This window comes from Podarcis cretensis (genome assembly GCF_951804945.1).
Source record: "Podarcis cretensis genome assembly, chromosome: 17".
NCBI classification, from domain to species: Eukaryota; Metazoa; Chordata; class Lepidosauria; order Squamata; family Lacertidae; genus Podarcis; species Podarcis cretensis.
Window position 1 is genome coordinate 38,748,837 of NC_137187.1, and position 21,125 is coordinate 38,769,961.

At 46.6% G+C, this 21,125-nt stretch overlaps 1 protein-coding gene across 10 annotated transcripts in view; it reads left to right on the top strand.

Moving 5' to 3' along the window:
• HUWE1 (HECT, UBA and WWE domain containing E3 ubiquitin protein ligase 1) overlaps positions 1 to 21,125 on the top strand; it is a 95,107-nt gene that overhangs the window by 56,757 nt on the left and 17,225 nt on the right. For 8 of the 10 annotated variants that reach the window (XM_079959937.1, XM_079959936.1, XM_079959934.1 and 5 more), the window contains 34 exons: positions 254 to 488; positions 914 to 1,144; positions 1,285 to 1,407; positions 1,677 to 1,772; positions 2,066 to 2,335; positions 3,644 to 3,796; positions 4,811 to 4,938; positions 5,285 to 5,366; positions 5,632 to 5,808; positions 5,904 to 6,063; positions 6,154 to 6,512; positions 6,745 to 6,938; positions 7,203 to 7,381; positions 7,719 to 7,864; positions 8,233 to 8,299; positions 8,636 to 8,850; positions 9,062 to 9,273; positions 9,988 to 10,170; positions 10,492 to 10,664; positions 10,880 to 11,028; positions 11,459 to 11,534; positions 12,047 to 12,145; positions 12,446 to 12,579; positions 12,938 to 13,109; positions 13,559 to 13,787; positions 13,977 to 14,155; positions 14,666 to 14,755; positions 14,845 to 14,996; positions 16,943 to 16,988; positions 17,759 to 18,037; positions 19,255 to 19,513; positions 19,604 to 19,737; positions 19,837 to 20,060; positions 20,785 to 21,073. In XM_079959937.1, the coding sequence (XP_079816063.1) occupies positions 254 to 488; positions 914 to 1,144; positions 1,285 to 1,407; positions 1,677 to 1,772; positions 2,066 to 2,335; positions 3,644 to 3,796; positions 4,811 to 4,938; positions 5,285 to 5,366; positions 5,632 to 5,808; positions 5,904 to 6,063; positions 6,154 to 6,512; positions 6,745 to 6,938; positions 7,203 to 7,381; positions 7,719 to 7,864; positions 8,233 to 8,299; positions 8,636 to 8,850; positions 9,062 to 9,273; positions 9,988 to 10,170; positions 10,492 to 10,664; positions 10,880 to 11,028; positions 11,459 to 11,534; positions 12,047 to 12,145; positions 12,446 to 12,579; positions 12,938 to 13,109; positions 13,559 to 13,787; positions 13,977 to 14,155; positions 14,666 to 14,755; positions 14,845 to 14,996; positions 16,943 to 16,988; positions 17,759 to 18,037; positions 19,255 to 19,513; positions 19,604 to 19,737; positions 19,837 to 20,060; positions 20,785 to 21,073 (5,894 nt within the window). Of the gene's footprint in view, positions 1 to 253; positions 489 to 913; positions 1,145 to 1,284; positions 1,408 to 1,676; positions 1,773 to 2,065; positions 2,336 to 3,643; positions 3,797 to 4,810; positions 4,939 to 5,284; positions 5,367 to 5,631; positions 5,809 to 5,903; positions 6,064 to 6,153; positions 6,513 to 6,744; positions 6,941 to 7,202; positions 7,382 to 7,718; positions 7,865 to 8,232; positions 8,300 to 8,635; positions 8,851 to 9,061; positions 9,274 to 9,987; positions 10,171 to 10,491; positions 10,665 to 10,879; positions 11,029 to 11,458; positions 11,535 to 12,046; positions 12,146 to 12,445; positions 12,580 to 12,937; positions 13,110 to 13,558; positions 13,788 to 13,976; positions 14,156 to 14,665; positions 14,756 to 14,844; positions 14,997 to 16,942; positions 16,989 to 17,758; positions 18,038 to 19,254; positions 19,514 to 19,603; positions 19,738 to 19,836; positions 20,061 to 20,784; positions 21,074 to 21,125 lie in introns of all 10 variants that reach the window. The other 2 variants (XM_079959940.1, XM_079959939.1) reach the window with 2 other exon arrangements.

The following is a 21,125-nucleotide window of genomic DNA, read 5'->3' on the forward strand; positions in this document are numbered from 1 at the left end:
TTTGGAGGGGAAAAACTGCGTCCAATAGAGCGAAAAATACGGTAATATAACATACGTTGCTAATGACACTAATTGTGTGGCTGATGGAGGTGGCACAAGGATATGTGAAAAGTAGCTTTTAAGTCAGTGGGAAGATCAATAAATGGGGCCCAAATGTGGGTGCATAACATGGTGGGATCCTGTAGGAAAAACATTCAAGTCCAGATGCTTAGAGGTTGTGACACTATTTGTGTTCATTCCTTTTTTCCTTTAGAACATTCAACTGGGCCCTTTCCATGGGTGGCAAGGTTCCTGTCGCTGAGGGCCTGGAACACCCAGACCTACCTGATGGCACAGGAGAGTTTCTGGATGCCTGGCTTATGCTGGTGGAGAAAATGGTGAATCCCACCACAGTGCTGGAATCTCCCCATTCATTGCCTGCCAAGCTGCCAGGTGGGCAGAACTACCTGCAGTTCAGTGCCCTGCGCTTCCTTGTGGTAACACAGAAGGTGAGCAGCCTCTCCTATCCAGGTTATACTATAGGTCTATAGGCACCATTATACCAGAATCTGGTTCAATGTGTCTTGACTGTGGCAAGGACTCTCAAATCATTTATTTTATTCTAATGTTATAGTCTAATAAAGCTGACCTGTGTGGTGCTCTCAGTAGTCCTTACAACAAACCTGTTCATCAAATGCTTTATAGAGAGTTCAAAATGCTATATACTGCTAAATTATAAAAATTTAATTCTGTTAATACTCCTAGCCAGGGCTTTGTGTTGCACTACTTAATGCAGAATGCACCATACTGAGAAATCTCTTGCTCTTTTCTTTGAATGATTCCCCTCCGCACGGACACATATTTTGCCACCTTCTGCTCCAAGGAATGTAACCCAAGTAGGACTAAGTTTGCTAATTCTTTCTCCGTGGTGCAGGCAGCCTTCACTTGCATCAAGAACTTATGGAACCGCAAGCCACTGAAGGTATATGGAGGACGCATGGCAGAGTCCATGTTGGCCATCCTGTGCCACATCCTGCGTGGAGAGCCTGTCATCCGTGAGCGCCTTGGGAAGGAGAAAGAAGGAGCACGCAGTGAGGAGGAGGCGGGGCAAGAGGAAGGTGGTGCCCGAAGGGAGCCCCAGGTCAACCAACAGCAGCTGCAGCAGGTAGAAATCAACTTATTATTCCACCATTCCACAAAAGAGCACCCTCCCACCCAGAGATACTCCATCCAAACTGTGTCTTCCACGACAGTCTCTTCAGTCTGCATTTCTGATCTTTTAAAAACCTGTCTCTCTCTCTTCAGTTGATGGATATGGGCTTTACACGGGAGCATGCCATGGAAGCTCTGCTGAATACCAGCACCATGGAACAAGCTACAGAGTATCTGCTGACCCATCCTCCTCCACTTATGGGTGGTGTTGTTAGGGTAAGGCCACTTAGCAGCTAAGACTAAGTAGCAGGGGAAGGGCATATTCCTGGGCTGCCACTCTCTCCAGCTTGATACTTCTGAAGGAAAATGTGTACTGCAAGCTAGTTTAATGTAGTTGTGGTGGCCTTAGCCAGGAGGATAAGCAGTGTACCCAAAGGGTAGGTCTCTTCCTACTTGAATTCTGTAATTTAGGCCCTGTAGACTGTTTGGTTTCCCTTGCATTGAGTTCTGTAACCTCACAGGGTTATTTCTGTGTTGTATGACAGGATCTGAGTATGTCTGAAGAAGATCAAATGATGAGGGCCATTGCTATGTCACTGGGACAAGACATCCCCATGGACCAAAGAGCTGAATCACCAGAGGTAAAGGCATCATAAGGGGATTCCATAAAGTGCTGGGTTGAAGGAATACTGGTGAGGTTTTTGGAAAGAAGTCGGGAGTGGGCTAGCATATGCATCCTGGAATTCAAAGGTTGCAGAAATGTGGTGAGAACCTGCGGTCATGACAATGTAAATATCGCAGACTCAGTTTTCTTTGATAATAATAGGACAGCTGCAAATAGCAGAGGAACCGTGCCTTATCTTTGAGGGAGGTAGGCAGGTGAGCTGTGGTACTGTGAAAGCAATATTTATAACCTGCCGTTTCTGCTCTCTAGGAAGCTGCCTGCCGAAAAGAGGAGGAAGAACGTAAGGCCAGAGAGAAGCAAGAAGAGGAGGAGGCAAAGTGTCTAGAGAAGTTCCAGGATGCCGAACCTCTGGAGCAAGAAGAGCTGCACAGCTTTACAGACACCATGCTTCCTGGCTGCTTCCACCTGTTGGATGAGCTGCCAGACACGGTGTACCGGGTCTGCGACCTCATCATGACTGCCATCAAGCGCAATGGGGCTGACTACAGAGACATGATCCTCAAGCAAGTGGTGAATCAGGTGAGCCTATCTACCAAGACCACACAGTCTCTTTACATTGGGAGGCGTCCTGAACAATACCCAGTCCATTTTATGCTATTCTTGCCCTGAACAAGACTGCATTATCCCAGTGCTCTGTTAGCCTAGGTGATTATCCAAGATGCTCTAGAAGAGGAAAAGGCTTCTTTAGGTACTTAAGTTCACCTGGTTTTCAGGGACAATCTGGAAGACAGGCTGCAAGCATTGGGTTCAGTTAGAGCTTGGATTTGAGATCCTGGAAGATAATGATATCTGTTCTGAATTGGGCCGCACGATCTGTGCTGGATGACAGGACTCCCAAGGACTGCTTAATGTACGATACATTAGGAAAAATCAAGAACGCAATTGAAAACTGCATGTTTTCCTCTTTGTGTAGAAAGCAGGAAGCTCAGTTGGCCACAGAGGCTTTGAGGTAGATGTGTACACACATGGGTAACTCAGGTGTAACGGTACAGGCGACTCCCCAATTATGTAGTGGTTACGTTCTGAATTTCTGCACGTATCACTGAAATCGCATAAAATGGGGAGTTGCCTGTCAGCTCAACAAAGCCCCGCTGATGTGTGTGGAAGAAGTTTCTTCCCTGTGCATCAGCTGAGCTGGTCAAGAAGACCCGCTGCCACTTTGGCTCGTGTGAGCCAGAGACACAGCGGGGCTTTCTGCCTGATGCTCGGGAAGGCGCAGCAGCAACCACTTTGCCACACATCAGCTGTTAGCTGGGAGCCTCAGCAAAGCCCTGTTGCACCTCTGGCTCATGAAGAGACCATCCCCGGAGTCCGAAAGATGTCCCCTTCAGGTAGGGTCTCCTGACGAGCTAGAGGCTCAGCAGGGCTTTGCTGAGGGTCATCAGGTATCTCCCCCCACTTCCAGGTTTCTGGAGCCATGCATATGCATTGTCACACGTGAATTGAACACATGGTAGTAGGGGGGGGATACCTGAATATACATGCTCTCTTGAAACATAAGCATTTATCTCAGTAGGGAAAACTCTGTTTAAGTAGCTGGGGGGCAGCGGGGAGATAATGTGGAACCCAAGGTATAACAAATTAACAAGAGCATGTCTCCAGGTAGAATTCATAGATGTCAGTGTTTGATATGCTTAGGTCTCAATTTTAGAACAGTTAACTTCCTGTTGCCAGCAGGTGCCTGTAGGGCCTAGCATCATAGCCTTCTGAGCAAATACCTTAATGCCATTGTGTTCTGGATGTTCTGTAATGGATTAAGACTAGTGTCCAAGAAAGGCTATCTTGCTGATAATCCACTCCATTCATAACATGCCCTTTCTTTGGCAGGTGTGGGAAGCAGCTGATGTCCTTATAAAAGCAGCTCTGCCCCTCACCACTAGCGACACCAAGACTGTCTCAGAGTGGATCAGCCAGATGGCTACCCTGCCACAGGCCTCCAACCTGGCCACACGCATCCTGCTGTTAACTTTACTCTTTGAGGTGAGTCCAAAGAAAGGAGAAGGAGACGTACCCTCCCCGCACCAGTTACCCCATGTCTTTGTTCAACTTTTACCTGGGGTGGGGTTGGAGGGTCAGGACTGGACATTCAAGCATTTGAGGTGATGGTTATCATGTTTTCCTATAGAATTTGGATTGCTCTTTACATATAGCGTTTATCTCATAGCCCTCCCTTGCTGTTTCATTGCTTTAATCACTAGATGTTTCTCACTTCTCACAAAGTCCAGGATATAGAGCATACGGAATGTAATTATTTGATAGAGAGAGTGGACATGATCACTCTAGTTCATGATACTTTGTCATTTAGGGTTTTCCATTGTAACTGCTTAGGTATCTATATGTTAAGCAGTGTCTGTATGTGTTATATAACATTAACATGAATATATTCATATTTCATATTTGACACTGAAATATTCCTTTTTTCAAGGATACTATACACACACACACAACCACAGAATACTCAAATTCAAATAACTTTGGTGAACACATCTACAGATTGTATTCTACTAGGCCAGCCTTCCCCAACCTGATGCCTTCCAAATTCTTGCTGGTACTGATGGGAGCTGTTGCTAACATCTGGAGGGCACCTGGTTGAGGAATGCTGTATTACAGCATACAGTTGTGTGGGATGGGGTAATTTTTTACAGGACAGTTGTGCTTTTCATTCAATCATCATCATCAACTATTCTTATTATTCTTATTACCACCCTACCCATCTGGCTTGGGTTCCCCAGCCAGTGTGGGCAGCTTACAGTATATCAAAAAACACTTCAATAAACTTTGGATAAAGAGGTTGATGTATGCTGTTAGATGTGAACTACGCTGAGGACCTGTACAATAGAACATGCACTTGAAAAGAAAATGCCTCACACTCCCCTTCACTTGGCTCTGAAGTGATGATAACACTTAGAACTTTGAATGTAATGGTCAGTTTGTGCTCCAATTAGTCCTATCTGCTGCATGGTTGCCAACCTCTTTACTTTTGTTTCCCTGCAGGAGCTTAAGTTGCCATGTGCTCGTGTTGTAGAATCTAGCGGCATCCTCAACGTTCTGATCAAACTGCTAGAAGTGGTGCAGCCCTGCCTGCAAGCTGCCAAGGAGCAAAAGGAAGTGCAGACACCAAAGTAAGCAACAAAACAGGATATAGGGTGGAGCTGGAAAGCCCCAAGCCAGGCTTACCCACACTTCGATATACATTACCTGGGTTTTGCTTCTGGTCTTTCTTGTGAGGAGAAGCTACCAGTTTTGTATTTGTACCTAATGAAATACATAATGGTTTAATAATGCTGGATGCAGTTACTAACCTGGAATGAAATTGGGTTTACCTCCCTCCTTGAGTCCAGAAGGTCTTGCTACTGTTTTCTTGGCAGGGTTTTAGTCCCAAAAATGGCTGCAGTATCTTGGCTTAGGAACCCATGCAATATATTTTGTTGGATGCCTTAGCTGATGTAATTAACTTGCCTCCCACAGGTGGATCACCCCAGTGCTGTTGCTGATTGACTTCTATGAGAAGACAGCTATCTCCTCCAAGAGGAGGGCCCAGATGAACAAGGTATGAGCTCAGGGTGGTGGTGTGGGAAATGCAAGCTATTACGAAGGGGACTGGGAAAAAGGATCCTGGCCCCTGTGGAATTGTGAGTGTGTACGGCAAATAAGCTGTGGCATTTGCAATACGCCCTGATACAACCAGGCTGCAATCTTTTATTAGAACTGGGAGCAAGTTCCATTGAACTTTATGGATCTCAATTCTGAGTAGACATGGAGAGAACTGCAGTGTAGGTCTGCAGATGCTAAGAATCTGTATTCTTTCTCTCCAGTACCTCCAAGCCAATGGCAACAACTGGCGCTGGTTTGACGATCGCTCAGGCCGTTGGTGTAGCTATAGTGCAAGCAACAACAGCACCATCGACACAGCGTGGAAAGCAGGAGAGACCAGTGTTCGTTTCACTGCTGGCCGGCGGCGCTATACTGTGCAATTCACTACAATGGTGCAGGTATAGGCATTAGGAATGTTGTCATGGGTGTTCTCTGAGGTCGTTGGGCACATGGGGTATGGTAGTCTTAACCTCCCTCTTGTTTCCTTAATCAGGTGAATGAAGAAACTGGGAACAGGCGTCCAGTAATGTTGACTTTGCTCAGGGTGCCCCGGCTCAGTAAGAGTATGAAAGAGGGCAATGGACAAGAGCTGGAGAGAACCTTGGAGGAAGGCAAGGAGGTTGAAAGCAAGCCAAAGGAGGAGAAAGCAAATGGTACTGAATATGTAGTCTCATCACTGGCTTACCTATAGAGTAGGAGACTGGAACTTGTAACCTCAAACCTATTTTATCTTCCCTCATCAGATAGCCCTGCTTCTACTGAGAGTCTCACCCTGGAGAAGGAAGCACCTTCAGAAGAGGCCAAACCATCAGAGATCCTCATCCAGGGCCTGACAGAGGAAATGGTTACCGTGTTGATCCGTGCCTGTGTCAGCATGTTGGGTGTTCCTGTGGAACCAGACACACTACACGCCACGTTGCGCCTCTGTCTGCGCCTCACCCGCCACCACAAATACGCCATGATGTTTGCAGAACTCAAGAGCACACGCATGATCCTGGGTCTTACGCAGAGCTCTGGCTTCAACGGCTTCACGCCTCTTGTCACCCTTCTTTTCCGACACATAATCGAGGATCCCTGCACACTTCATCACACCATGGAGAAGGTATGGCTTGCTTCTGCTGACTTCACCATAGAGAAGGTAGAGTCTTAGAAGCTTTCTTCTGTATAGGTCTTGCACACTAAAGAGGAGACTTGACTCAGCTTAGACAGCATATGGAAAATGTTGCTGCTTCGGTAATTGCTCGGGCTTCCTGAAATCTCCATTGCCTTGTCCAGTAGAACTGGCTTTTTCAATTGCCGGTATGAATGCACATTTCTCTTTTTGTCTGTTCCAGGTTGTGCGCTCAGCAGCCACCAGTGGAGCAGGCAGCACAACTTCAGGTGTCGTGTCAGGCAGTTTGGGCTCTCGGGAGATCAACTACATTTTGCGAGTGCTGGGCCCAGCTGCTTGCCGCAACCCAGAGATCTTCACTGAGGTGGCCAATGGCTGCATTCGCATTGCCCTGCCTGCTCCCCGTGGCTCTGGAACTGGTAAGTAATTCAGAACCCTGCTGGTTTTCCTACAGTGTCCGCGCTAAGTCAGTGTGCCCATTTGCACATGGAACTTCTTCATAATTTGAGGTAGAAGGAGGTCTGGGTCAGAGATAGAAGAGAAGTATGAATCCTAGAGTAATCTTGTGCCAAAATAAAAAGCAGCTGGAAAAATCGCAAAGAACTAAGCCCCTTCCCTCCTTAAGTCCCAGGTTCCTTTACCAGTGTTGGCTGCTCTAGTTTTTTTTATTATTTCTCCTTTTGCTCCCCAAGCCTCTGATGACGAATTCGAGAACCTGCGGATCAAGGGCCCCAACGCTGTGCAGCTGGTAAAAACCACTCCAGTAAAGCCCTCACCGCTGCCTGTCATACCTGACACTATCAAGGAGGTGATCTATGACATGCTGAATGCTCTGGCTGCCTACCATGCCCCTGATGAAGGTACATGACTGCCTGGGACAGGATGGGTGGGAATTTCTATGCATGGGGGAACCAAGGGCCTCGTTCTGTTGAGGAGGACTTCATGTTGCCTGAACAAAAGCTCCCTTCTGATCAGTCCTTTTTATTAAAGCTGGAACCCAGTATTATCCATTTCACTTCCCATCCCCAAAAGACTAGTAATAACAAAGTGCTTTTCTTTCAGCAAGATCATGGGTGTAAGATAAACACCACACCAGCTTCTTGAAATAAACACTTTGAATTTGCCATGTATATATGTATAACGGCTCTCTGAAGAGACATTGTCAGTGGTGGTCATGATTTCATTTCCCCTCTCCAGCAGACAAGTCTGAACCCAAGGCAAGCAGTACTAACCAGGAGATGAGCCAGATCCTGCAAGAAATTGGAGATGATATGTACCAGCAGTATCGCTCTCTAACCCGTCAGGGCAGTGACTTTGACTCTCAGACCGGCTTTGGCATCAATGTGAGTCTGCCAGAAGTAAAAACCCAAACTCCACAGTAACATCTATCAGCTGTCAAAATCATTGAGCCATTTTTTCTGCAGCAATATCATAAATCCCATATCATCTCATTTTTGGCTCTTTTATTTCCTTTTGCTTTTTGAGGTTTTCAGTTGTTGGGGGTTGTGGACTGTATCTGAAGCATTGTTTAGATGTTGACTGCTTCTCTGGTTTCTTATGGTTTGAGACCTCTGTGTATTCCACCTCTCTGTTGCTCCAAAGTAGCAGATGGCAGTGAAAACTGTAGTGCCTTGTCATGTGTGGAACTCTGTTGGTGGATTTTAGGCCATTCAGCACCATTTTGTTCATTGCCTTTGTTGTTCTTCTCTAGGCTCAGGTTTTTGCTGCTGATAGTGCAGCTGCTGAGACTCCCCAGTCTGGAACTCCCCAAGGAGATGGTAAGTCTCATCTTTGTTGATTAGACATAACAGTGTCTTAATGCCTCTCCAGGGATCTCCCTTGAAGCTATCCTGCAATTGGAAATACTAGTCCCTGATTAAAACAGACCCAGAATGACATTCCCCTGCTCAATCACTTCAAGTGTTGGGATGCCAGTCTCATTTCTCTTAGTTGTAAAGATGGGGCCCCTCAGTCTTTTTCCTGAAAGTGAGATCTAACCCCATCTGCCATACTGGAACCAGGTCTCTCCTGAAACTTTGTGGGGAGGTTTTTTTTTGGGGGGGAGGCAGGGAGCAGTTCTTTCACTGGTTCTCCTTTTCCCTTGTGTCCTACAGCCTCCACTCCTGAAGAATCAAGAGAAAACAAGAAGGATAAGGAGGGTGATAAAGCAGCAGAGGAGAACAAGCAGAAGGCTAAGGGAAGCAAGCCACTTATGCCTACATCCACCATCTTGAGGCTGCTGGCAGAGCTTGTGCGCTCATATGTTGGCATTGCCACCTTAATTGCCAACTACAACTATACTGTGGGCCAGTCTGAGCTGATAAAGGAGGTGAGAAGCCCTGGAAGAACAAAACAAACCTAATGAACTGTGGATTAGGAGTGGGGTAAATGCAAAATAAGACTTGGGGCCAGCACTGCTAGGTTCCAGAGAAGAGGAGTGAGTTTGGGTAGACTGCTTGGGAGGAGGAGTTGCTGATGAAAGAAGATGACTAGGCCACCCTGGCCTGCTCTCGCTACTATCTTTCATTTTGTCTTTTCAGGACTGTAGTGTGTTGGCCTTTGTGCTGGACCATTTGCTCCCTCACACCCAGAATGCAGAAGACAAAGATACACCAGCCTTGGCGCGCCTCTTCCTAGCCAGCTTGGCTGCAGCAGGTAGTGGCACAGATGCCCAGGTGGCCCTGGTGAATGAGGTGAAGGCAGCCCTGGGTCGGGCACTGGCCATGACAGAGAGTACTGAAAAGCATGCCAGGTGAGCTGGAAGATGTTGAGGATTGATTAGCACTTGAGAAGAGGATGTTGTATTACAACTCTCCTGTAATAGGTTCTTGCAGCTTTGCAGCCCAGGTATTCGTGGTTTTCAGTAGGTCCGCAGCAAAGGTCTTGACTAAATTATGTTTCTTTTTAGTAGTACCATTGTACCTTGGAAGTTGAATGGAAGCCGTTCTGGAAGTCCATTCAACTTACAAGACGTTCGGAAACCAAAGCACGGCTTCTGATTGGCTGCAGGAAGCTCCTGCAGGAAGCTCCTGCAGCCAATCAGAAGCCCCGTTGGATGTTCGGGTTCCAAATAATGTTAGCAATCCAGAACACTCACTTCCGGGTTTGTGGCGTTCGGGAGCCAAAATGTCCAATTATCAAGGCATTCAGAAGCCAAGGTACGACTGTATAAAATTTTCAGGTACACTATTTCGTAAAACAGGAATGGGGAACTTCCGGCCCGCCAAAAGTTGTTGGACACTAGCTCCCACCGGTCCCAGCCAGCATGGCTAATGGCGGGGGGATGGGAGCTGTAGAATATCTGGAGGGTCATAGGTTCTCTGTCACTTTACTAAATTAGAATACTTGTTGCAGGAAAATAGATCCTTCCTGTTACAGGGATTGGGGCAGGGTATTGCAGGATTTGCTAACCATGACACTGTTCTGGAAGTAAAGAAATGTCACTTTCCACTTTGACACTCTCTAGGCTGCAAGCTGTCATGTGCATCATCAGCACCATTATGGAATCATGCCCATCCACCTCTAGCTTCTACAGCAATGCCACAGCAAAAACCCAGCATAATGGCATGAACAACATCATCCGCCTCTTCCTCAAGAAGGGGTTGGTCAATGACCTGGCCAGGGTGCCTCACAGCCTTGATCTGTCCAGGTATGTGACTTATTTAACCGCAAGGAGATGGAGCGTGCCTCGTTCATGATCAGGGATGATGTCGAACAGTTGGTGTAGGGGACAAGGACAAGACCAAATGTAGAAGACAGATACAATCCCTTCCACTAAGATTTGGCCTTAGAAAGTTTTTTCCCCTATCTCTAGAACATAACTGAATTGGCATATTGAGAGAGCAGGCAGAATCATGACATCTTCCCACTAGAGGTTTCTCTTCGTTCTACCCCAGCTAAGGTTAGCTTTGCTATTAAGACCTTTGTTCACAGTCTGGAAACTCATATTGGCATGTGTTTTTCCTCCAAGTCCCAACATGGCCAACACAGTAAATGCAGCCCTGAAGCCCTTGGAAACGTTATCACGAATTGTCAATCAGCCCAGTAGTCTCTTCGGTAGCAAAAGTGCCTCGAGCAAGAGCAAGGCAGAGCAGGATGCTCAGGGAGCAGCACAAGATGCCAACAGTGGCCAACAAGATGCAGGTATGCCATCCTCAGCATCCATTGTTTATGGGTCATGTACCTCTTCTCTGTGATTTTTCATCAACCTCTTCCACAATAAGATCCACACCTGCCATCCCCTCCTTTCCTTGGCCTGGAATTTTTCTGACTTCCATTATGAGCCTCCATTAGTCTGTCTGCCACTAAGCTAATTCAAGGATGACTTGAGAGGGTAATATTTAGACCTTGACTTACAGGGGAGAGCGGGGAAGCAGAGGCCCCAGAGGAGGACCATGATGTTGCCCAAGCAGAAGTGACAGATGGTGACATCATGGATGGTGAAACGGAGAGCGATGCCGTGGTGATTGCTGGACAGCCGGAGGTTCTGAGCACGCAGGAGATGCAGGTATTGATGGTGGCTTGTAGGAACCCTGCCTGTATTGCATGCAGGAGGTGACCACAGGTTTTAAGGCATGGGATGTTGGTGACATATAGCTGGGATCACTTCCATTCCTGCTTGTGTTGCTTAAAGTTGCAATTTATTTAGGGCTATATGCAGAGGAGTGTGTAAATGAAGACTTTTGTTGACCACATCTTTGCTCTGAGATTAATGAGTACAATCTGGATAGCTGCACAAACTGAAATGACCCTTTGCTTGCTTAATTTAGATTGTGATACCTGAGGCTGGGCTACCTGTCGTATATAGCGTTTGACTTGGGTAGAGCACAAATCAGACCTGTGTCAGAAGTCAGGGTGATGCAGCTTGTTTTATGGTTTTGAGACTTGATTGTAAAGAACTGGAAATCACCAGTGTGTTTGTCTTTACCATCTTCTAGGTGGAAAATGAGCTAGAGGACCTGATCGATGAGCTTTTAGAGCAGGATGGTGGCTCAGGGAATAGTACAATAATAGGTGAGTACAAAGCCCCAACACTTTGCCTCAGAACTTTCCTTCAGGATCTCTGGACTCTCTGCCTTTCCCCCTCTGTGTGGCCTCTGAGGGAACCAAGTGCATTTTTGGCTTTGCTGTAGAGAATCCTACCTCATAAGGCCACTCCAGGTAGAGATCATCTACTGTTCTTCTCTCTTCCTCCTCCCTGCAGCTCTTCTTTATCACACAGCATGGGTGCTGTATCAGACATATGTCCGTGTTGCTTTTTCGCCCATTATAGAGATAATCTATTCCTATACAATTCTTGGTGGGTGGGGTGACTTCTGAGAGGCAAGAGACTTGTCATGGTAGCTTTATAACTGCCAAGAAAATCGCCATCTGTATATGGAAAGCAGCATCACATCAGGACCATAACGGGCACTCAAAGATAAATGGCCATCAAGTTTAGGGACTGCCCAGAAGGTCCTCTAAAGGGAGAGGGTTGTTTGCTCATAACTTTGCTAAGCCCTATACACTTCCTTTATGTCCTTCAGTGGGCCGAAGTGGAGAGGATGAGTCTCAGGAGGATGTGTTGATGGATGAGGCACCTTCCAATCTCAGCCAGGCTTCCACATTACAGGCCAACAGGGAAGGTGAGGCATTGCCTACGATGTTACATGGAGTCAGTAGAAGTGCCTATAGTCCCTGGAGGGGGAGGGGGAGGGTAAGTGCAAGAGAAGGGTGAAGTAGCATGATGCAGAAGGGTTGTTATAGGCTTGCGCTCTCGTAAGAGAAGCAGGAGGAGGGGGAGGTTTCTGAGACCTGGCTTTGTGAGGTTTTGCTTGTCTGGCAAAAGGAGTTTGAAGATAGAACTTGCCAGAAAGGTAACTGGAAGAATCTTCACTTAACCTGCAGGGGCCAATTCACCATAGCTACACTCTAATCTTCTCTAGATTCTATGAATATTCTGGATCCTGAAGATGAAGAGGAGCACACACAGGAGGAAGACAGCAGTGGCAGCAATGAGGATGAGGATGATAGTCAGGATGAAGAGGAAGAAGAGGAGGAGGAGGATGAAGATGACCAGGTAAGGGCATTGAAGGAAAGGCAGTGCAGAAGTCTTTACAGTGGGTGCTTTATGATCTTAACATAGGAGGCTGTGGGGCAGATGTCAAAAATAACAGGGAAAGGGTGGTCATAATTGAGGACAGCATGTAATAGGTTTTTATTGGGGAGCTAATGGGAGCTATGCACCATAATGTTTGGGTTTTAGATCTAGAATATTTTATAGTGTGAGAGCCAAAAATTTCATTGACTCAGTCTGTGGTTCCAGGTAAAGAGAGTGACTAAAGTTGGAGTGAGGAGGTATGAAGACTGGTTTTCATGATGCCGTATTCTAGCCGGCATTTGCTTAGCCTTGTGTTTGGTGATAACTTTCCCTCCAGGATGATGAAGAAGGTGAGGAAGGCGAAGAGGAGGAAGATGACGATGATGGCTCCGAGATGGAGTTAGATGAAGACTACCCTGATATGAATGCCTCCCCACTGGTGCGTTTTGAGCGCTTTGACCGTGAAGATGACCTCATCATTGAGTTTGACAACATGTTCTCCAGCGCCAGTAAGAACTCTAAAAACTGGAAAGCCACAGGACATGGCTGATTCTGGGGGGGCTGGGAGCCAAGATGCTAAGTTTTTCCCCACATCCTATGGACTAGGGAACTGGGGTTTTCTTTGAAATGGAATAACATTCTCTATCTAGTGGAACGGAAGCATCCACATAATGGGTTGTCTCCTCCCACTGCCCAGAACAGGCAGGATCAGGCAACCAGACTTTGCCCACATTCAGCATCATCTCAGTTCCTTTTCCTGCCTTATCCATGATCAGTGCTGTGTTCTAGCACATGATCTGTTTTCTAGCTTCAAAATGTTGCTCTGACATTTGGGAGGCTTTGTAATTATAGCTTTGTTGACCCTATTTCAGGCTAGTTCTTGTCTCCAGGGAAATTATATTTGTATGTCTTCAAAGCTCCATCTTGGCTTGCTAACTTTGCCTATTTCTATTCCCAGCGGATATTCCTCCATCACCTGGCAATATTCCTGCCACTCATCCACTCATGGTACGGCATGCAGACCATAGCTCCTTGACTTTGGGTAGTGGCTCCTCCACTACGCGATTGGCGCAAGGCATTGGCCGCAGCCAGAGGACCCTTCGGCAGCTGACAGCAAACACTGGCCATACCATCCATGTTCATTACCCTGGCACCCGCCAGCCCAACCCACCTCTGATCCTGCAGAGGTGAGACTTGAGGGAGTGGAGGAGTATCACATTTTGCCAAAAGCTGTAGAATACAGAACAGTGAATTGTTCTGGCAGTTTGGTTTGCCCCAGTGTTCCCCATAATCTTGTTCTGAGAACTGGGGGACTCTTTTAGAAGTCACTGCATCTCTGTGTAGGAAAACAAGTGTTCCCTTTATGTCTTCTTTAGGTTGTTGGGCCCTTCAGCAGCTGCAGATATTCTTCAGCTAAGCAGTAGCCTCCCGCTACAAAGCAGAGGTCGAGCTCGCCTTCTAGTAGGCAACGACGACGTGCACATAATCGCTCGCTCAGATGATGAGTTGCTGGATGACTTCTTCCATGACCAGAGCACAGCCACCAGCCAGGCAGGCAAGTCCTTAAGACTGTTTACTAGATTTGTAGGTAAAATCAAAAGGACTAATAGATTGAAACTCTACAGTGGGAATGGCTGACCCTTTTGGGGCCACATCGACCCTATGGTCAGCCCTCAGGAAGCCAAAGTGTAAATATAGGTGCAATGAGAACTAAAGTTCTCAAGGCTATCTTCCAAAGCAGGACTTTTTGGGAGTGGTTGGTCAGTAACACTTTTTTGAAATTTCAATTTTTCTTTTTAAAAAAAATCAAATGGAAAAAATTGAGGGATGCTTAGAAGACTGCAAAAGAACCTTTTGTGAATTAGCAGTCAGGTGCCTACAACATTTTTATACCATTGTGCATCAATTCAAACATCTTTATCAATGGAGTCAGTTCACATTTTCAGCTGTTAGGCAGATGTGGAGAATGGCTGGCCAACGGCACAGCTGTGGGTCTTGAGGGAGTTGGTGAGCTGTTGTATGGATTGGCTTATCAGTAATATGTCCTCCACTTTTCCTTCTATAGGAACCTTGTCAAGCATCCCTACTGCCCTGACACGCTGGACAGAAGAATGCAAAGTACTAGATGCAGAAAGCATGCATGACTGTGTGTCAGGTGAGCTAACAAGTAACTTACCTTGCTTCAGCCAATGCAGGCCCTTCTCTGTTTGGCTCTATTTAATCTGGTGCTTTTTCTCCATCCAGTGGTCAAAGTTCCCATTATCAACCACCTGGAGGCATTGAGAGATGAGGAACTAGAGGAGCGTAGAGAGAAGAGGCGCAAACAGCTGGCTGAGGAGGAGGCCAAAGTTGCAGACAAGGCCAAGGAGGCAGAAGACAAAGAGCAAAATGCCCAGGTTAGAAGCCCAACTTGAACATCTGTGACCTTTTTTAAAAGCTTGTTAAATGGCAAACTTTCAGCAGGACTGATTTCATCTGGTATGGTTTTCATTAAGGAAGCTGCATTGTGACTAGGGTGTGGGGACAGGACTAAGAGTTGTATTCATTGTAGCACTAAAGCAATTGTTAAATTAGCGCAAGGCTTTCTGCTTGCACAATGGAACACTCTCCTCCTGTGCATCCCTAAATCTGTTCTAGGGGTGTTTCCCCAAATCCTCCGGAGAAGTTTCAGGGAGGGCATGGGCTGCAAGCAGGGAACGTGGTAATGCTTGCAACTAGTAGGGCGAATCAGTTGAATATCACCTTGAATATATGCAACAGGGTTGTAAATGAGAAGCAGAGTACCTATAATTTGGAATGAAAATGCCAGCAGACGTGTTTAGGTCTTGGTAGCTTGATAAGACAGCAAATCTGTTCTGCTCCAGAGCAAAGATGTGAACTGTTTTTTGGTAAACTTTAAATTGTGGCAAGTGGGCCACCTTAAAATAAAGTTGGGGATGTTCATTCACTTAGGTATATAAGGGAAAACACAAAATAGAAACCCCTGCTGTCATTTCAGTATATAATTCCACATGTCTGTGTGCTCTTTTGCACATGGCAGACAGAGATGAAATCAGAGAATAAACCTCTGTTCCTTTCTTTCCCATCAGGAAGGCAAGCAGAAACTCAGACACTACACTGAGAGCTGATCTTTCTTAGTACAGTCTTGGGTTACAGACACTCCAGGTTGCGCATTTTCGGGTCGCGCACTGCACCAAACCCAAAAGTACCAGAACAGGTTACTTCCGGGTTTTGGCGCTCATGCATGCACAGAAGCACCAAATCGCGACCCGCGCAGACGCGGCGCTGCATGTTGCGAATGCTGCGGGTTGTGAACGTCCCTTCCACATGGATCACATTCACAACATGAGCATCCACTGTAGCTCTTTGTAAGAAGGAAAGTCATCACATTCCTTTCCTAGAGCCAGGTCTTACACCTGTTCTTTTTAAAAACAGCCCACCCCCACACTGTTACAGGAACAAAAGAAACTCTGTTATCAAGAATAGAGACACCAGCAGTAAGTGGAATATGGTAACAGTCATACCTATAATAGTTAGCAGACACAGGGATGGACACACTTTAATGTGTTTCTTCATATCTCTGCCTGTCAATGCTATGAGGATATTGTCATGAAGTTTGCTCATTGATATAATTCTATTGGATTGGTATCTTTAGCCATTGTTCCAAACATTTGCAGAAGAGAAAGTGGTCATTCTCTTACTCTTTCAATAAAGAATTTAGCTGTTAAATCTCAACTAAGGAGAAGGACATCTAAGACAGTTTAGCAAGATTGTTTTTGGATCTGAGGGAATAGAATATCTTGACATTTTTCTGTATATAATCTATAAAAGCCGGATATCTTTGTCAACCAATTACAGAAAGGAAAACTTATCAACACATTTTCCAGCAGTATTTAGAATGCTTGCTTCTATGTAGAAGAGAACATTTTGATAGATGTGCCTCACTGGACTAGATGAAAATCGGGCAGAGCTGTTGTAGCAAAAGGCATTCAGGTTACGTACCGTCCTCCTTACGAACACTTCGTGTAACGAGCTCCGCTAACCCGGAAGTAGGTCTCCTGGTAGCAAACTTTGCCCCAGGATGCAAGCAGAAGTCGCTCACTGGTGGCGTGGTGGCAGTGGGAGGGCCCATTCGCAAAAGTGTGCCTCAGGTTAAGAACGGACCTCCGGAATGAATTAAGTTTGTAACCAGAGGTACCACTGTAGAGAGAAGGTAGAGCTGTGACCTGAAGCTTCTGCCTCCTTTCCTTGTCCTGGGTGTCAGAAGCTACATAGGCAGTTTCCTGCCCAGATGAGTTTTAATCAGATGAATCTTCACCTACTTTTTTTTCCCCCTCTGCAGGGAGCCTTACCCCAGTCAAACAGCTCTGCTGAGCAGAACCTTCCAGGTAATTTGTTCCCTTACTCTATGTCTGTATGGTGTCTTCTTCCCTCAGCTCAGCTGAAGCAGATGCTGTTCCTGGGCCCCCTGGGATGAGGTAGTAGATTGTATAGTTTTAGGGTCACACCCGGTCTTGGAGATAACTATACAATCTACTGTCTTTCCTATGAGGACTCGCAACTCGCCGTGCCAGCACTGAAGAAGAGAGAAGCCACTGAGAAACCACGCCTAGCTCAGGAGGAAAGAACATGGGCTCAAGAACGAAATGTGGAATCAAAGCCCCTGAGTTCCTTGGTTCCATCCCTAGATGTGGACAGAAATTTGGGGATGGGGGTTATAGTGGGATAGTTTGTCATTAGATCTTGTAGGTAGGATTCCCTGGATCTTGCTGTGGCTTGGGGAGAGGATCGTCTACATGAGTGTTCTCCTCAGATCTATGTGAAAGGATTTTGCAGGATTTTTAAAAAACTAGCTGTTCAGATAGGGGAAGAACCAGTTGCCTGACGCTGAGGCTTTGTGACGTTGCTCCTGCTGGGGTGAGGTAGTAAGTTGTATTGTTGTGGGGTAGGGATTTGTGCCCCAAATCAGAGATAACTATACAACTTACTACTTTCCCTGGGAGGAGTGAAGTACCCAGGACTGGGGTGGGTGTTTGATGTGCCCAGCTTTTGAACTAACCTTGAGGGTGCAGGGTGAAGCCAATTCCCTGCTTGAAATCCTGCTGCTGCTCAGTGGCCTGGGTTTTAAGACAGCCTCCCTCCCTCTCTTGGCTCCCAGATGGTGCTGCCCATCCTGATGGCTATCCCGCAGTCCCAGCTGCAGCTGAAGACACCTCTGCTGGCCCCAAGCAGACTCTGGTCACGCTGGAGAGCCCCCAACAGCAACAGCAGCAGGTGACAGGGGCAGGCGAGCTTCCTTCAGAGCTGGCGGGGCAGTCCAATGCCCAGGGCTCTGGGCAGTTGTTGATGCCGGTGGAACAGGAGGACTCAGGCCCTGGGAGGCCAAGCACTGATGCTGAGGCCACACAGATGGAGCTTTCACCTGCTCCCACCATCAGTAAGTGGCCCCAGGCTTCACCCTGCAGCAGGTGTTACCCCCTTTCTGGCTGTGTGTCACTTGTACGTGCATAAACATACTCTGATTCCTACCATCTTCCACATGTTCAGGAGAAGGCAGCAATAGTTTTAAAGTGCATATATTTTCATCAGCCACCTACCTACTCAGTGGCCAGGAGCATCATAACTAGACACCAGAGAGAACATGAACCTGTGGTACCAAACCATATGGGAAACAGCCCTACTAGAGCAGCTAGCCAATAGACTGAAACTGACAGAGGGGCAAATAAAAGAGGACAGCTTCACCCCAGTGTGGCTCCCCTTTATTGCATACACAGCCCAACAAAACAAGAACCCACCAGCAGCATGCAAATCAATATGGCTAACTTGACCCTAACAACAACTCCACCTCATACACGCAAACAAAACTCACTGCAGCCAACTGCCCTGCTCCCAACCTCTCTCGCCACCAATGAAAACTAATAAATGAATAGAAAGAGAACCTGGCCACGTGACGCTGACACGAAAACCTTGCACATACGCTCTCCCCACTTCTCTTCTCCCCATGCCATATACTGTCTATAACATAAGTGTCTCGCATCGAGTATAACTGATCTATAGAAAGGGTCCTATGAATGGAAAGCAGAAATGCTGTATGCACTTTTGTAACCCAAGAAAATCTTTAATAAAAACAATTTTTAAAAAGTGCATATATTTGCAAATTAACTAACATTTGCAAAGTGAAAGTAAAAGCCTATGCACCCACCTAATGATTTGATCCTAGCTTTCAAAATTTGGCTGGATGTTTGTTTTTTAAGTAGCTTTTTATTGAGGTTTAAGCTCAAATTTTGAATCTCTCATTTTTAAAAATAGAAATGCTGTGCTGGATCAGACCTGTCAATTGAAAGTCTTCACAGGCAATTTCTGAAGCCTGTCACTCTATAGTAGTTGGCAGTGAAGGGTATATCACAGCCAAAACAAGATGTTTCCTTGCTAAATTGGAACCAGAGCCCAGTCGTAATGGGCAGCAGAATTTGAACCCAGTGTATCAGGTTTTCAGGCAGTGTTTCTATCAATGCTTCTTAGGAAGGGTGTCTAAAAACCAAAAGGGGGTCAATGGGTAGGTTTCTGCCCTTACCATGTTTTGGGCTGAATCTGATGAAAAGAATTCAGGTTTGTCAGACTTATCTCTCAGTCCTTTCTTTCCTTTCCCACCAGCTTCACTTTCTCCAGAGAGGGCTGAAGACTCTGATGCCTTGACAGCAGTCAGCAGCCAGCTGGAGGGCTCACCCATGGATACCAGCAGCCTGGCCTCTTGCAACCTCGAAGAAGGAGTTGGAGAGGCTGGTGGCCCTAGCAATGTGGACCAGGCAGGGGGAGCCACTGTTGTAGCAACGGCAGACACTGCCCAGCAGGGCTCCAATGCACAGGCCCTCAGGGAGGGCCAGCCAGATCCTAGCCAGCAGGTGGATGATGGGTAAGGAGCAGCGATGGGGTGCAAGGGGGTGATATGCCAATTTTAGCATTAGCACTGCACTTGCTAATACTGTCACTTCCTGCTCTTCAGCTCCCCACCTGCCTCATCTTCTGAGAGCTCCTCCACCAGAGATTCGGCGGTGGCCATTTCCGGTGCTGATTCTCGGGGCATCTTGGAAGAACCCCTTCCTTCTACCAGCAGTGAGGAGGAAGACCCCTTGGCAGGTAAATACTAGAAGAGAACATAAAAAGAGGGAGCTATACTAAGTCAATGCCCTTTTTCTTAGTAGGGATAGCAGCTACCTCTAACATGCTTTTTCATAGGGATAAATCTTCCGGAAGGTGTAGACCCATCTTTTCTGGCCGCTCTGCCTGATGACATCCGGCGTGAAGTGCTACAGAACCAGTTGGGTATCCGGCCTCCTGCCCGTACGGCCCCGACTACCACAACTGCTGCTACCCCAGCACCGCCCGTGGTGGGAAACCCTAGTGTGACAGAAGTCAGTCCAGAGTTCCTGGCTGCACTGCCTCCAGCAATCCAAGAGGAGGTAAGGTGGCACTTTTAGGAACAAGTATAATAGAACTATAAAATCTGAAGGAAACTCATGTAGCCTGTGACCCTGCACTGTACAAAATAAAACTTTCTGAATTTAGGATTCCTGACCTCTTAATTTAAAAAAAAAGAAGAAATTTTCCATTGCTTGAATTGTATTGTTTAAAACATGTAACATACAAACAAAACATAAAATGGGAAGTCAAAATAGGAAAGTAGGTGTAAAAACAAATCTACTGGACTGCCAACTACAGGTCACAAGAAAATCTGGGCAATTGCATTTCTCTTCTTTGCACTTAAGTTATAAATTGCATAAGGACAAGATATGCAAGTTATTTGTGTGGATGTGTTTGGCTCACCTTATTGCATGCATGATCCATAGTTCATTGCCTTGTGGGAAATTCCACATAAGGGGGATGTAATTCAGTGAAATATGTATTTCTTTGAAATATAGTGAAATTTCCAGGACTAAATTAATAATGACCAAGACTTCACATCCTAAAAGGGGCTTCTAGCTGTGGAGTTCCACCCGTCATGTGGTCACAGAACCCAGTTTCTGTCCCACCCCCACCCACCCCCCACCTCGGAAAGAGAGATAGCAATTTGTGGTTGAAGGAGGAGAGTCATTTTAGAGAGATTGGTTGGGTCTTTTTTTTTTTTTTTGCTCTGTTCTTGCTTAACAGTAGAAGTTGTTTTTATCTTTCCCCCTCCCATCTCAGGTGCTGGCACAACAACGGGCAGAGCAGCAGCGTCGGGAGCTGGCCCAGAGCACAAGCTCAGACACTCCCATGGACCCTGTGACTTTCATTCAGACGTTGCCATCAGACCTGCGGCGCAGTGTGTTGGAGGATATGGAGGACAGTGTTTTGGCAGTCATGCCTCCTGACATTGCTGCTGAGGCACAGGCTCTGCGGCGTGAGCAAGAAGCACGCCAGCGCCAGCTCATGCACGAGCGTCTCTTTGGCCACTCCAGCACCTCTGCCTTGTCTGCCATTTTGCGTAGCCCAGGTAAAGCACATCTGTTTCTGACATACTACTGTTTTTAGTTCTGTATGTCTCG